At 39.3% G+C, this 19127-nt stretch overlaps 1 protein-coding gene across 1 annotated transcript; it reads left to right on the forward strand.

Moving 5' to 3' along the window:
• The first annotated feature begins 454 nt into the window (after positions 1–454).
• LOC127647732 (T-complex protein 1 subunit eta) lies at positions 455–16664 on the forward strand. The gene is made up of 11 exons (XM_052132177.1): positions 455–511; positions 1100–1253; positions 1360–1466; positions 1757–1935; positions 2031–2202; positions 11744–11908; positions 13594–13782; positions 14888–14985; positions 15072–15204; positions 15346–15552; positions 15749–16664. Exons 1-11 carry the CDS (start codon positions 506–508, stop codon positions 15977–15979), a joined length of 1641 nt encoding a protein of 546 aa, XP_051988137.1. The 5' UTR covers positions 455–505; the 3' UTR covers positions 15980–16664.
• The last annotated feature ends 2463 nt before the right edge of the window (positions 16665–19127 follow it).

Consider the following 19127-nt stretch of genomic DNA (forward strand, 5'->3'; position numbering starts at 1 on the left):
TGAATACGTAGGCCTACAAGAAAATTACAATAGTTTCACCATTTACAGGCACTTCCACTTTAGAATTATATCTCGGGTTGCAAAAGTACATTTAACGTTCATATTGCATATTCCTCATTTTAGTATTGCGTGTTCCTTATTTCATTTCATTTTATTTAGTATTTATTTTTTGATTGCTAACTGCGATTTCATACGGTGGCCTTAACTTAGTTCATTTGTTTGCTTGTGGTTGTTTAGTAGTCGTGCATGCAATTATTATATACAATTGTGTGTGTATTGTGTAGCCCACATATATATACTTTAAATAATCGATAATATCTAATTAAAAGCGCGTCAAAGCAAACGTTTACTTTTTTGGAAGTCATTAAATATATAATAAGAGCGCCCTCTACTGCCCATCATCGGTGTACAACAAAAGACGCGTCTTGTGTTCTAGAGCGTTCCAGAGTCAGACGCTTCATGTTGACGTCATTCCACCGGCGCGGTCCTCCTCTATTCTGCAAACATGATGGTGAGTGTTGTTTCTTGTGTCTTACCATCAAATCCATCATCATCTGACCGTTTAACCTCGTTACTAGTGCCAGAAGATAAACAATGAGAAAGAATAAAGCATAAACAACATATATGAGAGATTATTTCCCGTTAAATGTCATAAACTTCCAAAGGTTTTTGTTTGATGCTGGTTAGCTTGGTGGCTACCGATTCATTCTTTCTGAGATTGACGGGAAGCACTCAGAGATTAGCATTGCAAAGCGACTTTGAATACGTCTGTACATATTATAGATTTGATTTCACTAGGATTTAGCTGTTCTATTTGTTCAAAATAGTTGTTGAAGTATACTGAGTGTTTCAGTTTAGCATCTCTTTTACGGTGGTTGTTAGCCGCCGGTTAACACCTTGTATTGCTCTGTTGAATTGAAGTTACTGGGACGGGAGCAGTCTTGTATATTTTGGTCTACTTACACAGGCCCTTCGTTTGAATGAGCATATACTTATGCTGAGTACGATCCATTCACCCTTACTTTATTCAAGTAATTTTTACAGTCATTATGATATCGATGCAAACAGCTCCATATAATTCTTGACTCTCTCCCTTCAGCCCACACCAGTCATCCTCCTGAAGGAGGGCACAGACTCCTCTCAGGGGATCCCGCAGCTGATCAGCAACATCAATGCCTGCCAGGTCGTGGCAGAGGCAGTGCGGACCACCCTTGGCCCCCGCGGCATGGACAAGCTTGTGGTGGACAACAGAGGTAAGTCTGCGTTGGGGACAGTGGCAGGTAGCTGATTCCACATTTCGTTTAACCCGATGCTCCGCCCATCCTAAATGATGTGATTGAGTGTGATGTGTTCTTTCAGGTAAAGCCACTATCTCTAATGATGGAGCCACCATTCTGAAACTTTTGGATGTTGTGCACCCTGCAGCCAAGACTCTGGTTGACATTGCCAGGTCTCAAGATGCAGAAGTGAGATGAATGCTAAATGAACTTTTTTTCTGTCTGCACCCTCATCTTTTGTATATTTAGAGTTCCTGTAGCTCAGGGTTGTGGGTTTGATTCTCAGGGTAAATATATACTGGTATAATGTCTTGAATGCATTTTAAATGGATAAGGATAAAATCATCTCTGTAATGCATAAAATGTAACAGCTTGCAAAGATTATAAATGTGAATAAGCAATGGTCTTTAACTAAATACAATAGCAGTCATGAAAGTGGTCCAGAATGTTGTATTTCATTCTGTGTCTGCTATGTTCAGGTTGGAGATGGCACCACCTCAGTGACTCTGCTCGCTGCTGAGTTTCTGAAGCAGTTGAAGACGTACGTGGAGGAGGGGCTTCACCCCCAGACCATCATCAGAGCATTCCGCATGGCTACCCTGCTTGCTGTTAAAAAGATCAAAGAAATTGCTGTTACGATCAAGAAGGATGACAAGCAGTGAGTCTAGACCCCTTATATTATTTCACAATCATGCATTAGTATCACTTAAATATCACCGATGTAATCATTTGTCCTCTTCTCTCCCACCCCAGGGAACAGAGGATGCTATTGGAGAAGTGTGCGGCAACAGCTCTGAACTCAAAGCTGATTGCGGGGCAGAAAGAGTTCTTCTCCAAGATGGTGGTGGATGCAGTGATGATGTTGGATGATCTGCTGCCTCTGAAGATGATTGGAGTGAAGAAGGTGCAGGGTGGAGCTCTGGAGGTAAGAGGGAAAATTCTGAATTTCTTAATTCATGGGCTTTTTGGCTTTCTAAGAGGGAATTTTAAGTCCATAAGTCCAGTGCAAACTCTACACGGGCGGGCGCACACTACAGGACTGATCGCAGAGTGGGTGTATCAACTACACGACCATTTGTCCCTGACTGAGACCCTTTGTACACCTTGTATTAAGATGCGTTTTGGATCACAAGTGTACAACAAGCAAGACACATCACCGTTACACCTGGCTGTCTGTCTTGACCACTTATGTTGGGATTGCAAGGGGAGAGTCTCTGATTTCATTACATCTGTGCAATACTGAATAATAATAAAGTGCAAAAAGAAAAAAACGCTTAAAACCAGCGCTCCGTTTGTCTAATTATACATTTAATAAAAGCGCAAACGTTCCGTTAAGAAAATAATTCTGAGTTATCAAAGCTTCTAATATGCGTGCTTCTCGTATACAGTTCTGAGAATTCCTTCATCAAAATGGTGTCTAATCAAATAAATTCTTAAAATGTATTAACGTTTAACAAGCTAAAGTAAAACAATTACTTTTCAACACACCATTGCTTTTTTTTTAGCAAATCTTTCAGTACAAAAGCACTCTGTTGTAAAATATTGTTTAATTATTATTCACTCATCTCACAATTTGGTTAGGTTCACAATACTGAATTCCCGTTTTGGTTCACAATTCCTTAAACTAAGTCTGAATCGAGATAAATTATGTTGGAAATGTTTTTTTTTTTGTATGTTTGTTTTTTATTTAAACACATATGCAAAACAGTTCCTTTCCTTTAAAAATGTAGCTAAAACTACTCTTCTTGAAAATACTAAATGATCCATCAGAGATGAACTGGGGCTTAAAATGAGCCCAGAAGAGGGCAATGGTGACTTCAGTGGGAAATATTGGCTAATAATTGTGCTTTGCTGAATGCAATTTTAATGGAAGTACATGTTTATACAGTTAAATAATAATAATAATAATGATGAAATCAAATCAGACATGACATTTAACATTAGTATTATATTTCTCCATGGCGTTATTATGTATAATATTCAACATTATATGTAATAGATTAATATGACATGATCATTAAACTGCTGTAAATTTACAGTTTCTCTCACGCAGTCAAAGAGGATCATGCTTGCACATAAAACAAACATTCGATACATCCTAAAAAGGCACATGGGTGAAGCAGCATATCAAACAACAGAGTGAATGGGCACTTTAGAGTGTTTGAGTAGATTTGATTCCTTTTGTAGACTAATTGACCCTTCGCTAAGCTCCAACACCCTTGGCTACCGTTGATCGCTCTGACAAGCTTTAAGGAGATTGTTGTGAATGCAGTGATTTTTGGAATAAAATTCTCATAAAAAGAATTTATAATATTCTTACAGGTGCTGGAGTCAAGAGTGACATTTTAAAGCATATTTATCTGATGTTTTTTTGTAAAAGAAATCCTTAAATTACACTGTGATTTAAAACTGGAGACAATGAATCAGAATCGAGGCAAACGATGCCTCGATGTGACTTTAAAAGATAAAATGTTTGTTGATGGTGATTACACACTTGATAACATTAAGTGTAAGTGAACAGAACTGCTCATAACATCTCATAATGCATTCATTATGATGCTGTGAACTAGGGATGCACCGAAATTCCGCCCGCCCGATAAAGGAAATGTTGACCAGAAATCTAAACAAAAACTTTTATATCAAAATCAAGTAATGGAGACACTGACATGAAGAAAATGTAGCATTTTATGTGAAAATATGTCAACATCAGCTAATGTTTAAATATACAGTGGGTACGGAAAATATTCAGACCCCCTTAAATTTTTCACTCTGTTATATTGCAGCCATTTGCTAAAATCATTTAAGTTCATTTTTTTCCTCATTATTGTACACACAGCACCCCATATTGACAGAAAAACACAGAATTGTTGACATTCTTGCTTATTTATTAAAAAAGAAAAACTGAAATATCACATGGTCCTAAGTATTCAGACCCTTTGTTCAGTATTTAGTAGAAGCACCCTTTTGATCTAATACAGCCATGAGTCTTTTTGGGAAAGATGCAACAAGTTTTTCACATCTGGATTTGGGTATCCTCTACCATTCCTCCTTGCAGATCCTCTCCAGTTCTGTCAGGTTGGATGGTAAACGTTGGCGGACAGCCATTTTCAGGTCTCTCCAGAGATGCTCAATTGGGTTTAAGTCAGGGCTCTTGCTGGGCCATTCAAGAACAGTCACGGAGTTGTTGTGAAGCCACGCCTTCATTATTTTAGCGGTGTGCTTAGGGTCATTGTCTTGTTGGAAGGTGAACCTTCGGCCCAGTCTGAGGTCCAGAGCACTCTGGAGAAGGTTTTCATCCAGGATATCCCTGTACTTGGCCGCATTCATCTTTCCCTTGATTGCAACCAGTCGTCCTGTCCCTGCAGCTGTAAAACACCCCCACAGCATGATGCTGCCACCACCATGCTTCACTGTTGAGACTGTATTGGACCTGGTGATGAGCAGTGCCTGGTTTTCTCCACACATACCGCTTAGAATTAAGACCAAAAAGTTCTATCTTGGTCTCATCAGACCAGAGAATCTTATTTATCACCATCTTGGAGTCCTTCAGGTGTTTTTTTTAGCAAACTCCATGCAGGCTTTCATGTGTCTTGCACTGAGGAGAGGCTTCCGTCGGGCCACTCTGCCATAAAGCCCCGACTGGTGGATGGCTGCAGTGATGGTTGACTTACTACAACTTTCTCCCATCTCCCGAGTGCATCTCTGGAGCTCAGCCACAGTGATCTTTGGGTTCTTCTTTACCTCTCTCACCAAGGCTCTTCTCCCCCGATAGGAAGGGTTCTGGTCGTCCCAAACGTCTTCCATTTAAGGATTATGGAGGCCACTGTGCTCTTATGAACCTTAAGGGCAGCAGACATTTTTTTGTAACCTTGGCCAGATCTGTGCCTTGCCACAATTCTGTTTCTGAGCTCTTCAGGCAGTTCCTTTGACCTCATGATTCTCATTTGCTCTGACATGCACTGTGAGCTGTAAGGTCTTATATAGACAGGTGTGTGGCTTTCCTAATCAAGTCCAATCAGTATAATCAAACACAGCTGGACTCAATTGAAGGTGTAGAACCATCTCAAGGATGATCAGAAGAAATGGACAGCACCTGAGTTAAATATATGAGTGTCAGAGCAAAGGGTCTGAATACTTAGGACCATGTGATATTTCAGTTTTTCTTTTTTAATAAATGTGCAAAAATGTCAACAATTCTGTGTTTTTCTGTCAATATGGGGTGCTGTGTGTACAATAATGAGGAAAATTGATTTTGACTTAAATGATTTTAGCAAATGGCTGCAATATAACAAAGAGTGAAAAATGTAAGGGGGTCTGAATACTTTCCGTACCCACTGTATATTGATGGCAACAATTTTGTGCTTCTAATTGAGATGCGCATCTGTGCAGTATGTGTGTCCACGAATGAGTGCAACAGCACAAAAACACTCAATGGAGTTTATGGATGCACACTTGTGAAATTTACATTTACTGTTAGTATTTGCATTACCTAGTTTCCTATTAAAGTGTTCATTACCAAAAGTAATGTCACTCTCTTGAATATCAGCTCATTAAAGGGGTCATGTCTATTTTGACATAAGAGGTCTTTCTACTATAAAAACATGCAGCATATTTCAGTACTCAAAACTTAATCCCCAATGCAATAAAATCATTTATTGAAACCTAACTGCAGGATTCCCATGATCATGGAAAACCTGGAAATATCAGGGAATTTTTAAAATGTGATTTTAAAATGAGTGTTACGTTACACTGGATTAAAAACACTTAGTGAAGAGTTTAAAATATATCATATTATATAGAATATTTGACCCAGGGCTCAACAATAAGGACTGCCTGATGTCCCGCACATTCCACGGTTCACACAGTTTACATCCCCACTACATTTAATGAATGCTAGACAATGTTCAAGATAATGCAAAAAGCTCCATTAGTGTAACGTAACTTGGTTATACAGAAAATATATACAATCTATTATTATAAAACTATAGCGCATCGATATATCAAAATGACATCTGTGTTGGAATCACATCAATACTGAATTGTGTCAACATATTTGTGTACAATCTATTTTAGAAACACCTACTGTCATCCACCAAATTTAGCTAACAGCTATTGATAAAGCTGGCTACCTAGCTAATGCCAACATAGGATATTGTATAAATGCAGCCAATGTATCGTGCAAAGAAAAGTGATTCTTAAAACTACAGTCTTGCATAGACGTATATCCACACATTGTTTTAGCCCTGTTCCAGCACTGGAGAGTCAAATATAATATGCAGTCTCAAAGTTTGTAGTAGGGCTGGGACGGTTACCGCAATACCGCGGTCACGTGATACCGCGTCGTCACCGCAAAAAAACAAAAACAAAAAAAAACATTGGCCTGCACATGTGTGCACGTTGTGTCTAACGACATAGATTCATTGATTCTAATGATATGGATTATGTCTAATGATATTAGCCTACATGGATTCAAGGTTTTCTAAACAAAACTTATCAAAATATGGAGCAAATCCGACCTTTCGCGAGTTGGGGAGCGCAATGTTCCATGACACATAATAACATTCCATTTGTATTAGAGATGCTGCGGATGGGCTATTATTATTTAATCCACAACCGCATCACAAAACTCATCTGTCCGCACCAACGTTTTTTGATAAATTTTCAAAACCGCATCCATGGCGCTGACTGTTTTAAGGTCTGAGCGATGCAAGAGCTGCTGCCGTGAGGCTAGAAAGCTCTTGGCTGTTCTAGAAAGGAGACTGATCCAATGCAGCAAAGATATTTTAAAGGCTAAAGTCCCTAGTAGGCTATAGCCTATTGGCTATGTTGTATCCCCAGAATATCAGCAGTGAAGTCCGTTTCGATTGGCGCACAGGGATAAAAATAAATAAATAAATAGTAACGCACATCGGCAAACCTGACTACTAGGCTACTGTAGCCTAAAATTTTATCATTTTGTTTTGAATTTTGTTTAAAATGCATTTTAAGATTTCTATTTATTTCTCATGTCTGTGAGGCAGTAGGCCTAGCCGCCGAGTTTCGGTTCATTTATGAGAGAGCTCACGCGCAAGAGATCGCATCGGCGCTTCCACGTCCTGCTGCTGATTATATGTCTGCTATATTTGCTGCTTATTTATTAATTCCAGGCAATTAGTTAATGAAACAGTGATTAAAATTAAGATACAATTTATACAAAACGAAATTTTAAGTTAAAGAAAGGCTTTCTACAAAACAAAACTTAATAAAGTGGTCAAAATCATGTCTGACCCATCTTCAATGCGAATGTATCTGAGAATAATCTTAAATAAGGAAATCTATACAGTGATTAGTTCATGCCAAATTACTGCTTGATGAAAATTTGACTATTTAAAATTGTGCTCGTTTTTTTTTCTTCGGATGTAGGTGACAATATTTAAAGTCTGTCTATCAAAAGCGACTTCTGATGTGTGCGCCAAAGTCTGTCGGGGGACTTCTCTGATCCAATGTAATGTATTTAATGCGGTTTACCGCTATACCGCGGGAATATCTTGCTTTTCAACCGCGGTTAGAAAAAATCCATACCGCCCCAGCCCTAGTTTGTAGTAAAAGAATCATAACTGTGTAATTTGAATTATGCTACCTCATCTGTCAGTGTGATGCCGGTGAATCAATTTCAGCCTTTTTGTAGGTTACATCATTGTTTTGGTCTATGCTCGCTCGCATCCCTATAGAGTGTGTGCACGAGCGCGATCACGAGCAAAAGGTAGTTGACTGCAGTTCACAAAAGGGTTTCTGAATCTTACATGCTGCACCTTTAGTATTTATCCTAAAACAAAAATCACTTCAGGTGCATTTTTTTAAAGCCATGATGGTAAAAACAGCCATTTTTTATTTTTGTGTTGTAAATTTTGGCAGGGTAAGTAAAAAATCAGAACCATTGGCCCAATCGGGTCAGTAGAAAAAATCCTTAGCATTGAGTGCTGCCTGACCAATTAGACAATGATGTGCTGCTAATCCCCACTCATTTTAGGATCCATGCAATATGTTAGTATGGTTTAAATAAAAAAAATATATATATATATAAATTTGTTGTTTTTTTCCCAGTTTAACCTGTTTATACTGTTTGGTGCATAACTACTGTGAAATATTATTTATTATCACCTTTACAAACACCTGAATCAATACGTAAATGAATTACTGTCATCAGCTTTAATTTACCTTGAAGCAAATATAGGTGTTCTTGCTGACGTTTTCCGTTCATTTCGGAATGTTGACTGACACCGTTTAATCCTTTTGCCTGCTTTTCTCAAGGTGATTTAAAAAAATGAAAGAAAAAACACTGTATTCTCTCTAGAAACCGGGTCTCACTATTACAAGTGTCCAGCAACAGGACTTTTTACATTTTGTGTATAATTTCTTTAAAATTCTGCTTAAAACTAAAACACACTATGTAAAAAAATAATTTGGCGATAATTGCCTTAAAAAATATTGCGATATCGAATTGCACTTTGATTTAATCACTTTTGTTTCTTTAAAACAAATTATATATATATATATATATAGGATAATCTCATGTAAACTTTCTGAATCCACTCTTACATATGTACTTGAACGACCAAAGTTGTAATTAATGTATGTGATTGGTATTTGCTCTTCCAAATAAAAAGAGAAATAAAAAAAACTAAGATATATTGCTGAACCTGCAGATTTGAGTTCACAATGCATGCCAACTGTGGAAATAAATCTAACCAAGCTCAGAGCACCTCCTGAGATGACCAGAGATAATTTTAACCATTCTCATAGACTACATTTTACTTGCAATCTGTTTTCAGATGAACGAAACAGAAATAAGAGTGAAAACTGTTTACGTGTGCTTGTTCCATGAGACGGGCTCGTGCTGCACACATCTGAACAAACAGCCAATCAGACACAAGCATTGACGGCTTTTCCTTTGTCTGTTCTTAAAAATATAATGGTGTGTTTCTACAAGCTTGTGTCTTTGACTAACAGCATTTCTTGTCATTTGTCACTCTGAGATGTTTTACAGTTTGCTCGCCTGTTGCGCGGGTAGTTGAGCAATATTACCATGAAATGCATTTGAACGAGGGGCTTGCGAACTGGATTCAGTCTCGTCTCATTTTGCGGGTGGTGGATGCTAGTTTCACAACCTGTCCACTGTTTGATTATATTTGGCAATGTCCCAGATCCATGGTTTTGCCATTTCCTGATTGTCAATCATCATCTGTTCGCAGTCGGCATCGGGATCTTTTTAAGACACAGTCTATATCTGATTACATTGTCATATCGCCCAGCTCTAAAACACATTTCTCCCAAAGACTCACTGGGGAAAAAAGCAAGTGCTTTTAAGATTAATGGCGCACGGCAACATTTGCTAAGATAGGATTGGTCCAAAATGCTTTTAAGGCGGGGTTTAGCGACGGTTCAAAGGCAAAAAAAGCATATGACATGTTCTTGAAAAATTTTACGTGAACGATCGAAAAGATGTAGGTAAATTTGAATCAGATTGCAAGAAACTCTATGTTGACTGATCTTAACTGACTGAACGGGAATTACCTGTCAGCTTCCAAAAGTAGGTGAAGCTCCAGGTGAGAAGTTTTCCTAAAAGTTGGCCTTTGTGAGCTGATATGAACCTCCGAAACACTCAAAACACCTTGTGGCCAAATTTTGTTCAAAATGGCCTCACATCCAGGGCTTGAATTTCGGTGCGGGAATGCGGGGATTGCGCATAATTTAAGCCATTCCCGCAATGTTAGCTTTTGTGGTGCGAGAAATTCCCGCACAAATAAATTTGCTTCATCTCAGAGCAAATGATAAAAAATAAATTCACAGATGCGAGAAAAAAGATGTCAAACTGTATTTTATTTTCGAATTTAATACCTCAATCAGCGCTGGACCGGCATTCTCTTCCGCTGAGCCCTGGCTGTTAGAGACAGATCACGGTTCACGCTGTCAATGCAGTGGTCTGTGTTGCGCTGATCTTATCCACACTGTCGAGTGTAGGTGCAGCATTCTAACATTGAGTCATAATGAGCTGTTTGTGAAGAAATTATCCGCTTCCAAATAATGTCATTTTAATCACGCAATTGAAACATTAAAAACCATTTTGCTTTTTATGGTGTGCGAGTGATAGAGCGCGGCAGCAACGAACCAACTGATCAGCTTACAGCGTAACAACATTGAATTCTCGGCCGAACAGCTGATCATGATAGCTGTACAGAGCTCTTATTATTCATCTCCATAAATATATCTAGTAGTAAAGCAAGGGCTAGAAATCAATTAATCTTTTGCTGATACTTCCTTGTCATCATGGAGAGCGCAGTTCATGGTTGCATAGCAACGACAGACGCCACGGAGAGCACGCGCTTGTGGAAAGGAGACAGCGCCGCGCCAGCGCTTTCCACTTGTATTTACACATCTAGAGCGATTGTTGTTGATTGATTGAGCATGTGACTGCGCGTTTCTCCTTGTTTTCTTGTGTTATGCGCAGCATATTTCCCTGCACGCACAAACACGGCCACAGACAATGAATTGTCCTTTCAGCAGTTTGCAGAGACTGTGTTAAGTGAACATAGTCATGTTTTCACTGAAATGGAGAAACTCATTCAGACAGCCATGGTCATACCAGTTGCGAGTGTGTCGTGTGAACGTGGATTCAGCACACAAAACAGGATCAAAACCAAATTCAGAAATTCACTGAATAATACGAGTCTCACAAATCTAATGATCATTTCAGAGCTTGGACCTTCCCTTGAGCAGTTTGACTTCAACAGAGCCATCATCAAATGGAAAGAGATGAAGAGGAGACAGATGAGAAACTTAGAATAAGTCCCATGAAAAAAGTAACAAGAAATGGAAAAAAGTGACTGAAATTGAACTGAAATACATTAAAAAGACTCTGAAACTGATAGACATAAATACATATAGTTTAAACTGTTTAAACTGAGTTCTTAATATCAATTTGAAGGAGAGCATGGCGTATTTTGTATGAAGTTTAAAAAAAAAAAGCAAAGAATTGAACTGAACTGAAACACATGAACGACACTGAAATAGACAGACATTAATATATAGCCCTAGGCCTAGTTTAAACTGAGGTCTTAATGTCAATTTGAAGAAGAGCATGGTGTATTTTGTATAAAGTTTTTTTGTTGTTGTTATTAACCGTTTTGAGAACTGGAAATGCACAATTAATGCATACAAATCTGTATATATTAATAAATGAAGATGATGAAATTAGCAATGCATCAAAAGTTACCCCCCCCCCCCATAATCTTTAGATCCCCCCCCATGTGACCCATGTAAGGGGGGAATTCCCCCCCAGTTTAAAAAACGAAATTCAGGCCCTGCTCACATCCATTAATTATTTTCAAATGATGTGTGCACAGGCCTTGATGCTGTTATTTGAGAATCTTTTTATTTTCAAGATCGCATCAATTGTAGATTTTGACCTTTTCCTATTTGTTCTTCAGGAATCTCAGCTGGTGGCTGGTGTGGCTTTTAAGAAGACCTTCTCCTATGCTGGCTTTGAGATGCAGCCCAAGCGCTACGTGAACCCAAAGATTGCTCTGCTCAATATTGAGCTGGAGTTGAAGGCAGAGAAGGACAATGCAGAGGTCCGCGTCAATTCTGTGGAGGTCAGTACTGCTCTTCACAATCACAAGTTATCAAACTCAATTCTGCCCATAATCCTGAAAGAGCCTATGTTATGTCTTGATTAGTGCAAGTTTTCTTTATTGGTTTTAATGTATTTCTTTTTTTAAACAGGAATTTGGGGTGGAACTTTTTTTTCCCCCTCCGCAATACTAATCTTGATTTGTTAGTTGCTATTGCTAGTCAGAGTCAGGTCGTATTGGGGGAGGGACATTTCTCAGTCTAGAGGGCATTTTATTGGACAAAAATGTGTACACAGCCCTGAGTTAAAAGTGAAATCATCAGTTATTTTTTATGTTTTCCAGGTGGAGAAAGACTCATTTTTAGACCCATGTATCTTGTAGAAATTAATTTGGTCAACTTATATAACACTAGCATAAAGATGGCCTCAAGCTAGTGACTGGTTGCCCACTAAAGCTAAGCAGGTTTGAGCCTGGCCAGTACCTGGATGGGGAAAACCAAGGTTGCTGCTGGAAGTGGTATTAGGGAGGCCAGCAGGGGGTGCTCACCCTACGGTCTGTGTGGGTCCTAATGCCCCAGTATAGTGACGGGGACACTATACTGTAAAAAAAAAAAAGCACCGTCTTTCGGATGGGACGTTAAACCGAGGTCCTGACTCTCTGGTCATTAAAAATCCCTAGGGCACTTCTCGTAAAGAGTAGGGGTGTAACCCCCGTGTCCTAGCCAAATTCCGCCCATTGGCCCCTATCTATCATGGCCTCCTAATAATCTCCATCCCTGAATTGGCTACATCACTCTACCATCTCCTCTCCACCAATAGCTAGTGTGTGGTAGGCGTTCTGGCGCACTATGGCTGCTGTCGCATCATCCAGGTGGATGCTGCACACTGGTGGTGGTTGAGGAGATTCCCCCTATACAATGTAAAGCGCTTTGAGTGCCTAGAAAAGTGCTATATAAATGTAAGGATTTTTTTTTTTTTAATTATTATTAAATGACTAAAAGCCACAAACCCCATTTTGATCTCTTGGGGTCCTGAAGTCATGCCTGTAGATTTTAATGGCCAAAGGATGAAAGATCCTTTTCTAGAAGTCATTTCTGTTACTGTAACATACATACTTTAACAGCTGTAGGATGAATATAATTTTCTCTAGCTGTGTAAGGGTCTGTTGTATATCAGATGCAATTGAGTTAATGGTGCACGCAGTAATTTTTTCCCCATTAAATACGTTTTACTCAAATGGGATAGGGACTCTAGTCATATAAGTTACTTTATAAAAGCTGTTTATTCTACATGGGGCAGGGGCGCTCTCATGGGGGCTGCCATTTTAGAATCACATGACCAGCTGAACACCACTTGTTTAATCTCAGTAACCGTGTTGTTATTGAGTACTTTCATTTTTGGATTAAATTAATCATGGCTGATTGTGAATCATGAATTTAAACTATTGATTTTGAATTATGCTGCATCCACACCACTAGATATCACGAAGTCCAAGATGACATGATCAAAGATTTACAGCGTGTACCTTTGTTAAATTGGTTTTATGTAGTCTCTGCGACATAACCAGTGGAACTTGGCAGAACAAGTTATTTTTGTGATCTTTCAATTAATCTTTATGAATGGACACTTAAGTTTTCAGGAACATATAAAATTCCTGCATCAGTTAACTGAAGTGTTTTCTTTCTAATGTCTCATGTTTGCCTGTAGGACTATCAAGCCATTGTGGATGCTGAATGGAATATCCTTTACGATAAACTGGAGAAGATCTACAAATCTGGTGCTAAAGTAGTGCTGTCCAAGCTGCCCATCGGAGATGTGGCCACCCAATACTTTGCAGACAGAGATCTGTTCTGTGCCGGTCGTGTTGTAGAGGAAGATCTCAAGAGAACTATGATGGTATGACAGCATGTTATTCTTTGGTTTGCCTTGCCATTAGTTTTGACTGTGTATTAATACTTCTACCTCTCATAGTTCAGTACTTAAATCAGGGCTGCTCAACTTTGGAAAGGTCAAGGGCCTTCATGCAATCCTAGATCATTTACTCTCCTTTATGCCTTCCCAGAGGTGTATAACTTCTGCTGAACATAAATAATTAAGTCCTTGGCTTTTTTACTGTAAATCTCTAAGTGAAAGTAAACCGGCAGCAAAAGTGACTTACAGATGTGAGAGAAAGTGGAGTTTTAAAGTTCTGGCCAACATTCACATGCACTGTATGGACCAACAGAGCTGAAATGTTCTTCTAAAAATCTTTTAATTTTTGGGTGAACTATCCCTTTTAGTAATTATTTTAAACATTAGGGGTGTAACCGTTTGAGTTTCTGATATAGATCAGTTCTTTTGTCACTGTGATTGTCAACTAACAAACACCATGAGTGTTTAACATCACATATATCAGAGATGTGTTCAAAAACAAGAGGTGTATATCCAATATTAGCACAAACTCAAGAGATTTTACAGATTTGCGCCATTTTGAGTTACTCAAGTGAGTTTGCGAGAATGCGTGTATGTTTGAGCGCACGTGTACTGTGTATGAATCCGCTCAGACCGAATGCCGCTCATGACATCAGCCATGCTCCGATATTATTTGTTTTATTTATTTGTAACATCCTCTTGCAGTTGAATTCTCTCTAACTTGATTCAGCAATGTAGAGAACTATCTTAAATTCTCATGAAAATGATCACCTCATAATTCATACAGATTTGATAGGCTGCAGATAAATATATTTCTGATGATGATATCATGGCGCAGGCCGCATGTGGCCCGTGGTCAACGTGTTGAGGAGTGCCGACTTAATTGTTATTCAGGTGTTATTACTTAAAGTTTATTCAGGGAAGCATTTAGTTAATTCTGGATTATTTTGTAGTGCTTTGAGTAATTAATGTTAATGCCTGCTGTTTGTACATCATGCCCATACCTGTAATATGCCTTTTAATAATGTCTTGAGTGATTTGAATATTTGAATACATGAAGTGTTCTAAGCAGCTGTAATGTGTTCTTCAGGCCTGTGGTGGCTCTATTCAGACCAGTGTTGGTGCCCTGACTGATGATGTGCTTGGACAGTGTGAGCTCTTTGAAGAAGTGCAGGTTGGAGGAGAGAGGTATGACTTTCCTACTCAAGATGTAATTGTGCCCAAAAAACATAATTTTAGTCTGTTAAAATATTGTGAATGCGTTCTCTACATAGATACAACTTCTTTAAAGGCTGCCCGAAGGCAAAGACCTGCACCATCATACTAAGAGGCGGTGCCGAGCAGTTCATGGAGGAGACGGAGCGCTCGTTGCACGATGGAATCATGATTGTACGCAGGGCTATCAAGGTGGGTTAAATTTCATCTGACTGTACTACAGTACACTTTTTATTGTTTGCATGCAGTTGTTTCACAAGGTATTGAATTAAACGGGTCATGTATTTGTTGCACATTCTGGAATTAACTTCTTTTTTTTTTTCTCCAATACAGAATGACTCCATTGTTGCTGGAGGTGGAGCTATAGAGATGGAACTGTCGAAGTATCTGAGGGATTACTCTAGAACAATTCCAGGGAAGCAGCAGTTACTTATTGGAGCCTATGCCAAAGCCCTGGAGATCATTCCCAGACAGCTGTGCGACAACGCAGGCTTTGATGCGACCAATATTCTAAACAAACTGAGGGCCAAGCATGCACAGGTAGATGTACACACACACACACAATACACCTGACAAATTTGATCTTGGCTGTGAAAGGCTGTAAAAAAAAAAAAAAGATTATACTTTTTGTATTTTAACATTAAATTATGCTTATTCCCATTTTATCACTGCTTTAAATAAAATAATGGTTTTAAAGAGGCAGTGGGCATAAAATCACACTCTTTTCCCCTCTTAGGGTGGTATGTGGTATGGTGTAGATGTGAATAATGAAGACATAGCTGACAACTTCCAGGCGTGTGTATGGGAGCCCTCTGTTGTGCGCATCAATGCGCTGACCGCTGCCTCTGAGGCTGCGTGCCTCATCCTGTCAGTGGATGAGACCATCAAGAACCCTCGCTCCGGTGGTGATGCTCCAGCGGGGCCTGCAGGCAGAGGCAGAGGTCGTGGTAGACCACATGCCCACTAGACAACATCTTCAACAGGGTCTTGGGCAGAGCTTCTGGACTTTCAGGAGGGCAAAGCAAATGCTGGCTTTGACTTGCCTCCTTGACCTGTTTTGTTACTCCATGGTCCCACTAATTCCAAGCCATTCTGTGTGTTTGTAAAGGCTAAACCAGAATAAAATGTCATCTTTTTTTTGTTAATTATGCCAGATCAATGGAGGTTGATGGATCTGTTGGATATTTTAATATTGTTTTGTGATAGTCTGAGAACACAAACATTTACAAAGAATGATGATGGGTTTGTAGATCTGTATTAGCACTGATATGCAAGCACTCTGCTGTTATACGTTCCTGTGTTGTTCATTCGTGGAACTATTTATTGGACCATTAAAATCAGTACTTTTGCTCTTCAATTCTGTGTGCAGTATTGTTTTCTGTCCAACATTGTAATTTTACTTTTCGTTAGTCTCAAGTGGCTCTTGACTGCAAATGCGAGGTAAGGGAAACAGTTTTAAGAAAAATCACTTTTCTTTTTCTCAGCTATGAGGATTAGTATACATGTACAAATATTTTCTGGGTATGCAAGTATTACAGTAAGAATTGTAGGAGTAAAAACCTCCAACATTGTGCCTGCCATAATTCCAAGATGATCATGTCATTTACCCCTATCTTGCTTCACAAATGTCAGAATAAACTTCCTTGAAGTAACTGCTTTGGTTTTCTTTGTTCCTGGATAGGTGGGAATCCAACAACTGCTAAAAGGCTATTTGGGTCAAATGTGAATTGTCAATGGTAAACATTTTCATTTAATATAGTTAGTTGATCATAAGATATCAGACATGAATCCAGAAAAGAACCCTGTGTACAGAGTTGTTGCCAAATGTGTAAAGGTGAATAATTTAAACTTGCAGTGCTGTGCAAAGTATTTGCCCCTTTCCTGATTTGTTTTATTTTTGTGCATTTTATACCGAATTATTTTGGTTCTTCAAACGAGATTACATAAAACAAACGCAACCTGAGTAAACACAAAATACAGTTTTCAGTTATAATTTTTTTTTTTTAAGCAAAAGTTATCCAAAACATACAGCCATGCCCAAAAGTATTGGCAGTGTCATTAATTTTGTGTTTTGCAAAGCTTGCTGCTTAGTATTTGTAGGTTATTTTTTCACATGTTTCTATGGTATACGGAAAACCATTTTACAGGCTTTTATTTGCAAAAATAATCAATATATGCAAAGAGTCAATATTTCCAGTGTTGACCCATGTTCTTCATAACCTCTGCAATTTGCTCTGGCATGCTGGATATCAGCTTCTGGGCCAAATCCTGACTGATGGCAATCCATTCTTTCCTTAGTGCTCTTGAGTTGATCACAATTTGGGGGCTTCTGCTTGTCCACTCGCCTTTTGAGGATTGACCACAGGTTCTCTATGGGGTTAAGATCCAGGGAGTTGCCTGGCCATGGATCCAAAACTTCAATGTAATGATCTCCGAGCCACTTCATTATCACTCTTGCCTTGTGACATGGTGCGCCATCATGCTGAAAAATGCACGGATCATCACATAATTGCTCCTGGATCGTTGGGGGAAGTTGCTCTTGCAGGATGTTTTGATACCATTCTTTATTCATGGCAGTGTGTTTGGGCAGAATTGTGAGAGAGCCCACTCCCTTGGATGAAAAGCAACCCCACACATGGATGGTCTCAGGATGCTTCACTGTTGGCACGACACAGGATTCATGGTAGCATTCACCTTTTCTTTTCCAGTCAGAAGGGGGCTTCATCAGAGAAAATAACTTTGCACCAGTCTTCTGTCCAATCCTTGTACTTCCTGCAGAATTTCAGTCTGTCCTTGATGTTTTCCTTGGAGAGATGTGGCTTCTTTTCTGCGCTTCTTCGACACCAGGCCATTGTCCAAAAGTATTCACCTCGCTGTGCGTGCAGATGCACTCGCACCAACCTGCTGCCAATATTGAGCAAGCTCTGTTCTGGTGGTGACACGATTCCATAGCTGACTCCTCAGGAGGAGATGGTCCTGGCACTTGCTGGACACTCTGGGATGTCCTGAAGCCTTCACTGCAGTTGAACCTCTCTCCTTGAAGTTCTTGATGATCCGGTAAATGGTTCTTTCAGGTACAATATTCTTTGCAGCAAATTCCTTGCAAGTGAGGCCATTTTGATGCAAAGCGTTGATGGCTGCACGTCTTTCTTTAGACGTAACCATTGCGAACAAGAACACAATGTTTGACCGCACTTCTTCCGTCCTTTTATAGCAATTGGTCTACTCTTATAATCCAATCAGAATGATAGCGATTTCAATCTGACTAGTACTCGTTCACGCTTTCCCAGGTGCTGCTGATATGATTAGTGAAATTATGTTAGCTGCTCTTTTTTTTTTTTTTTTGGCCAATGAAGCTTTTTTGCAATTATTTAAAATGCATCTGATCACTCTGCACAATAATCTAGAAACAATATGAATCAACAACACAACAGAAAACTTTGCGAAACAACATTAGTCACTGCCATTACTTTTGGCCACGGCTCTATATCACCCATGTGAAAACTAACTGCCACCATAAACCTAATAGCTGGCTCTGCCACCTTTTAACAACTGCAACTAAATACTTCCAATAACGAAGTCAATAAAATCAGTCTTTCACAATGCTGTGGTGGAATTTTATCACACTCCTGTTTGCAGAACTGCTTTAGTTCAGCCACATTGGAGGGTTTGAGCATGAACAGCCCATTTAATATCCTGCCACAGCATCTCAATCGGGTTCAAGTCTGGACATTGATTATGCCAAACCAAATATTTCATGTTGCCTCTTTTGAGCCATTTAGAGGTGGATTTACTCCTATGCTTTGGATCATGGTCTTGGTGCATAATCCAGTTACGCTTGAGCTTCAACTCATGGAGAGCAGAATTCAGGTTTCCCTCAATTATTGCAAGTCACCCTGACCCTGAAACAGCAAAACATTCCCACAACATCACACTACCACCATGCTTGATCGTAGGTATGATGTTCTTTCTGTGGAATTCAGTGTTTGATGTATGCCAGTAACGGGACCCATCTTCCAAACAGTTCCACTTTCAACTGATCAGTCCACAGAACATTCTCCCAAAAGGTTTGAGGATCATCAAAAATTTAGAAGAGCCTTAATGTTCTTCTTGGT

Source organism: Xyrauchen texanus, chromosome 1 (genome assembly GCF_025860055.1).
Source record: "Xyrauchen texanus isolate HMW12.3.18 chromosome 1, RBS_HiC_50CHRs, whole genome shotgun sequence".
NCBI lineage: Eukaryota > Metazoa > Chordata > Actinopteri > Cypriniformes > Catostomidae > Xyrauchen > Xyrauchen texanus.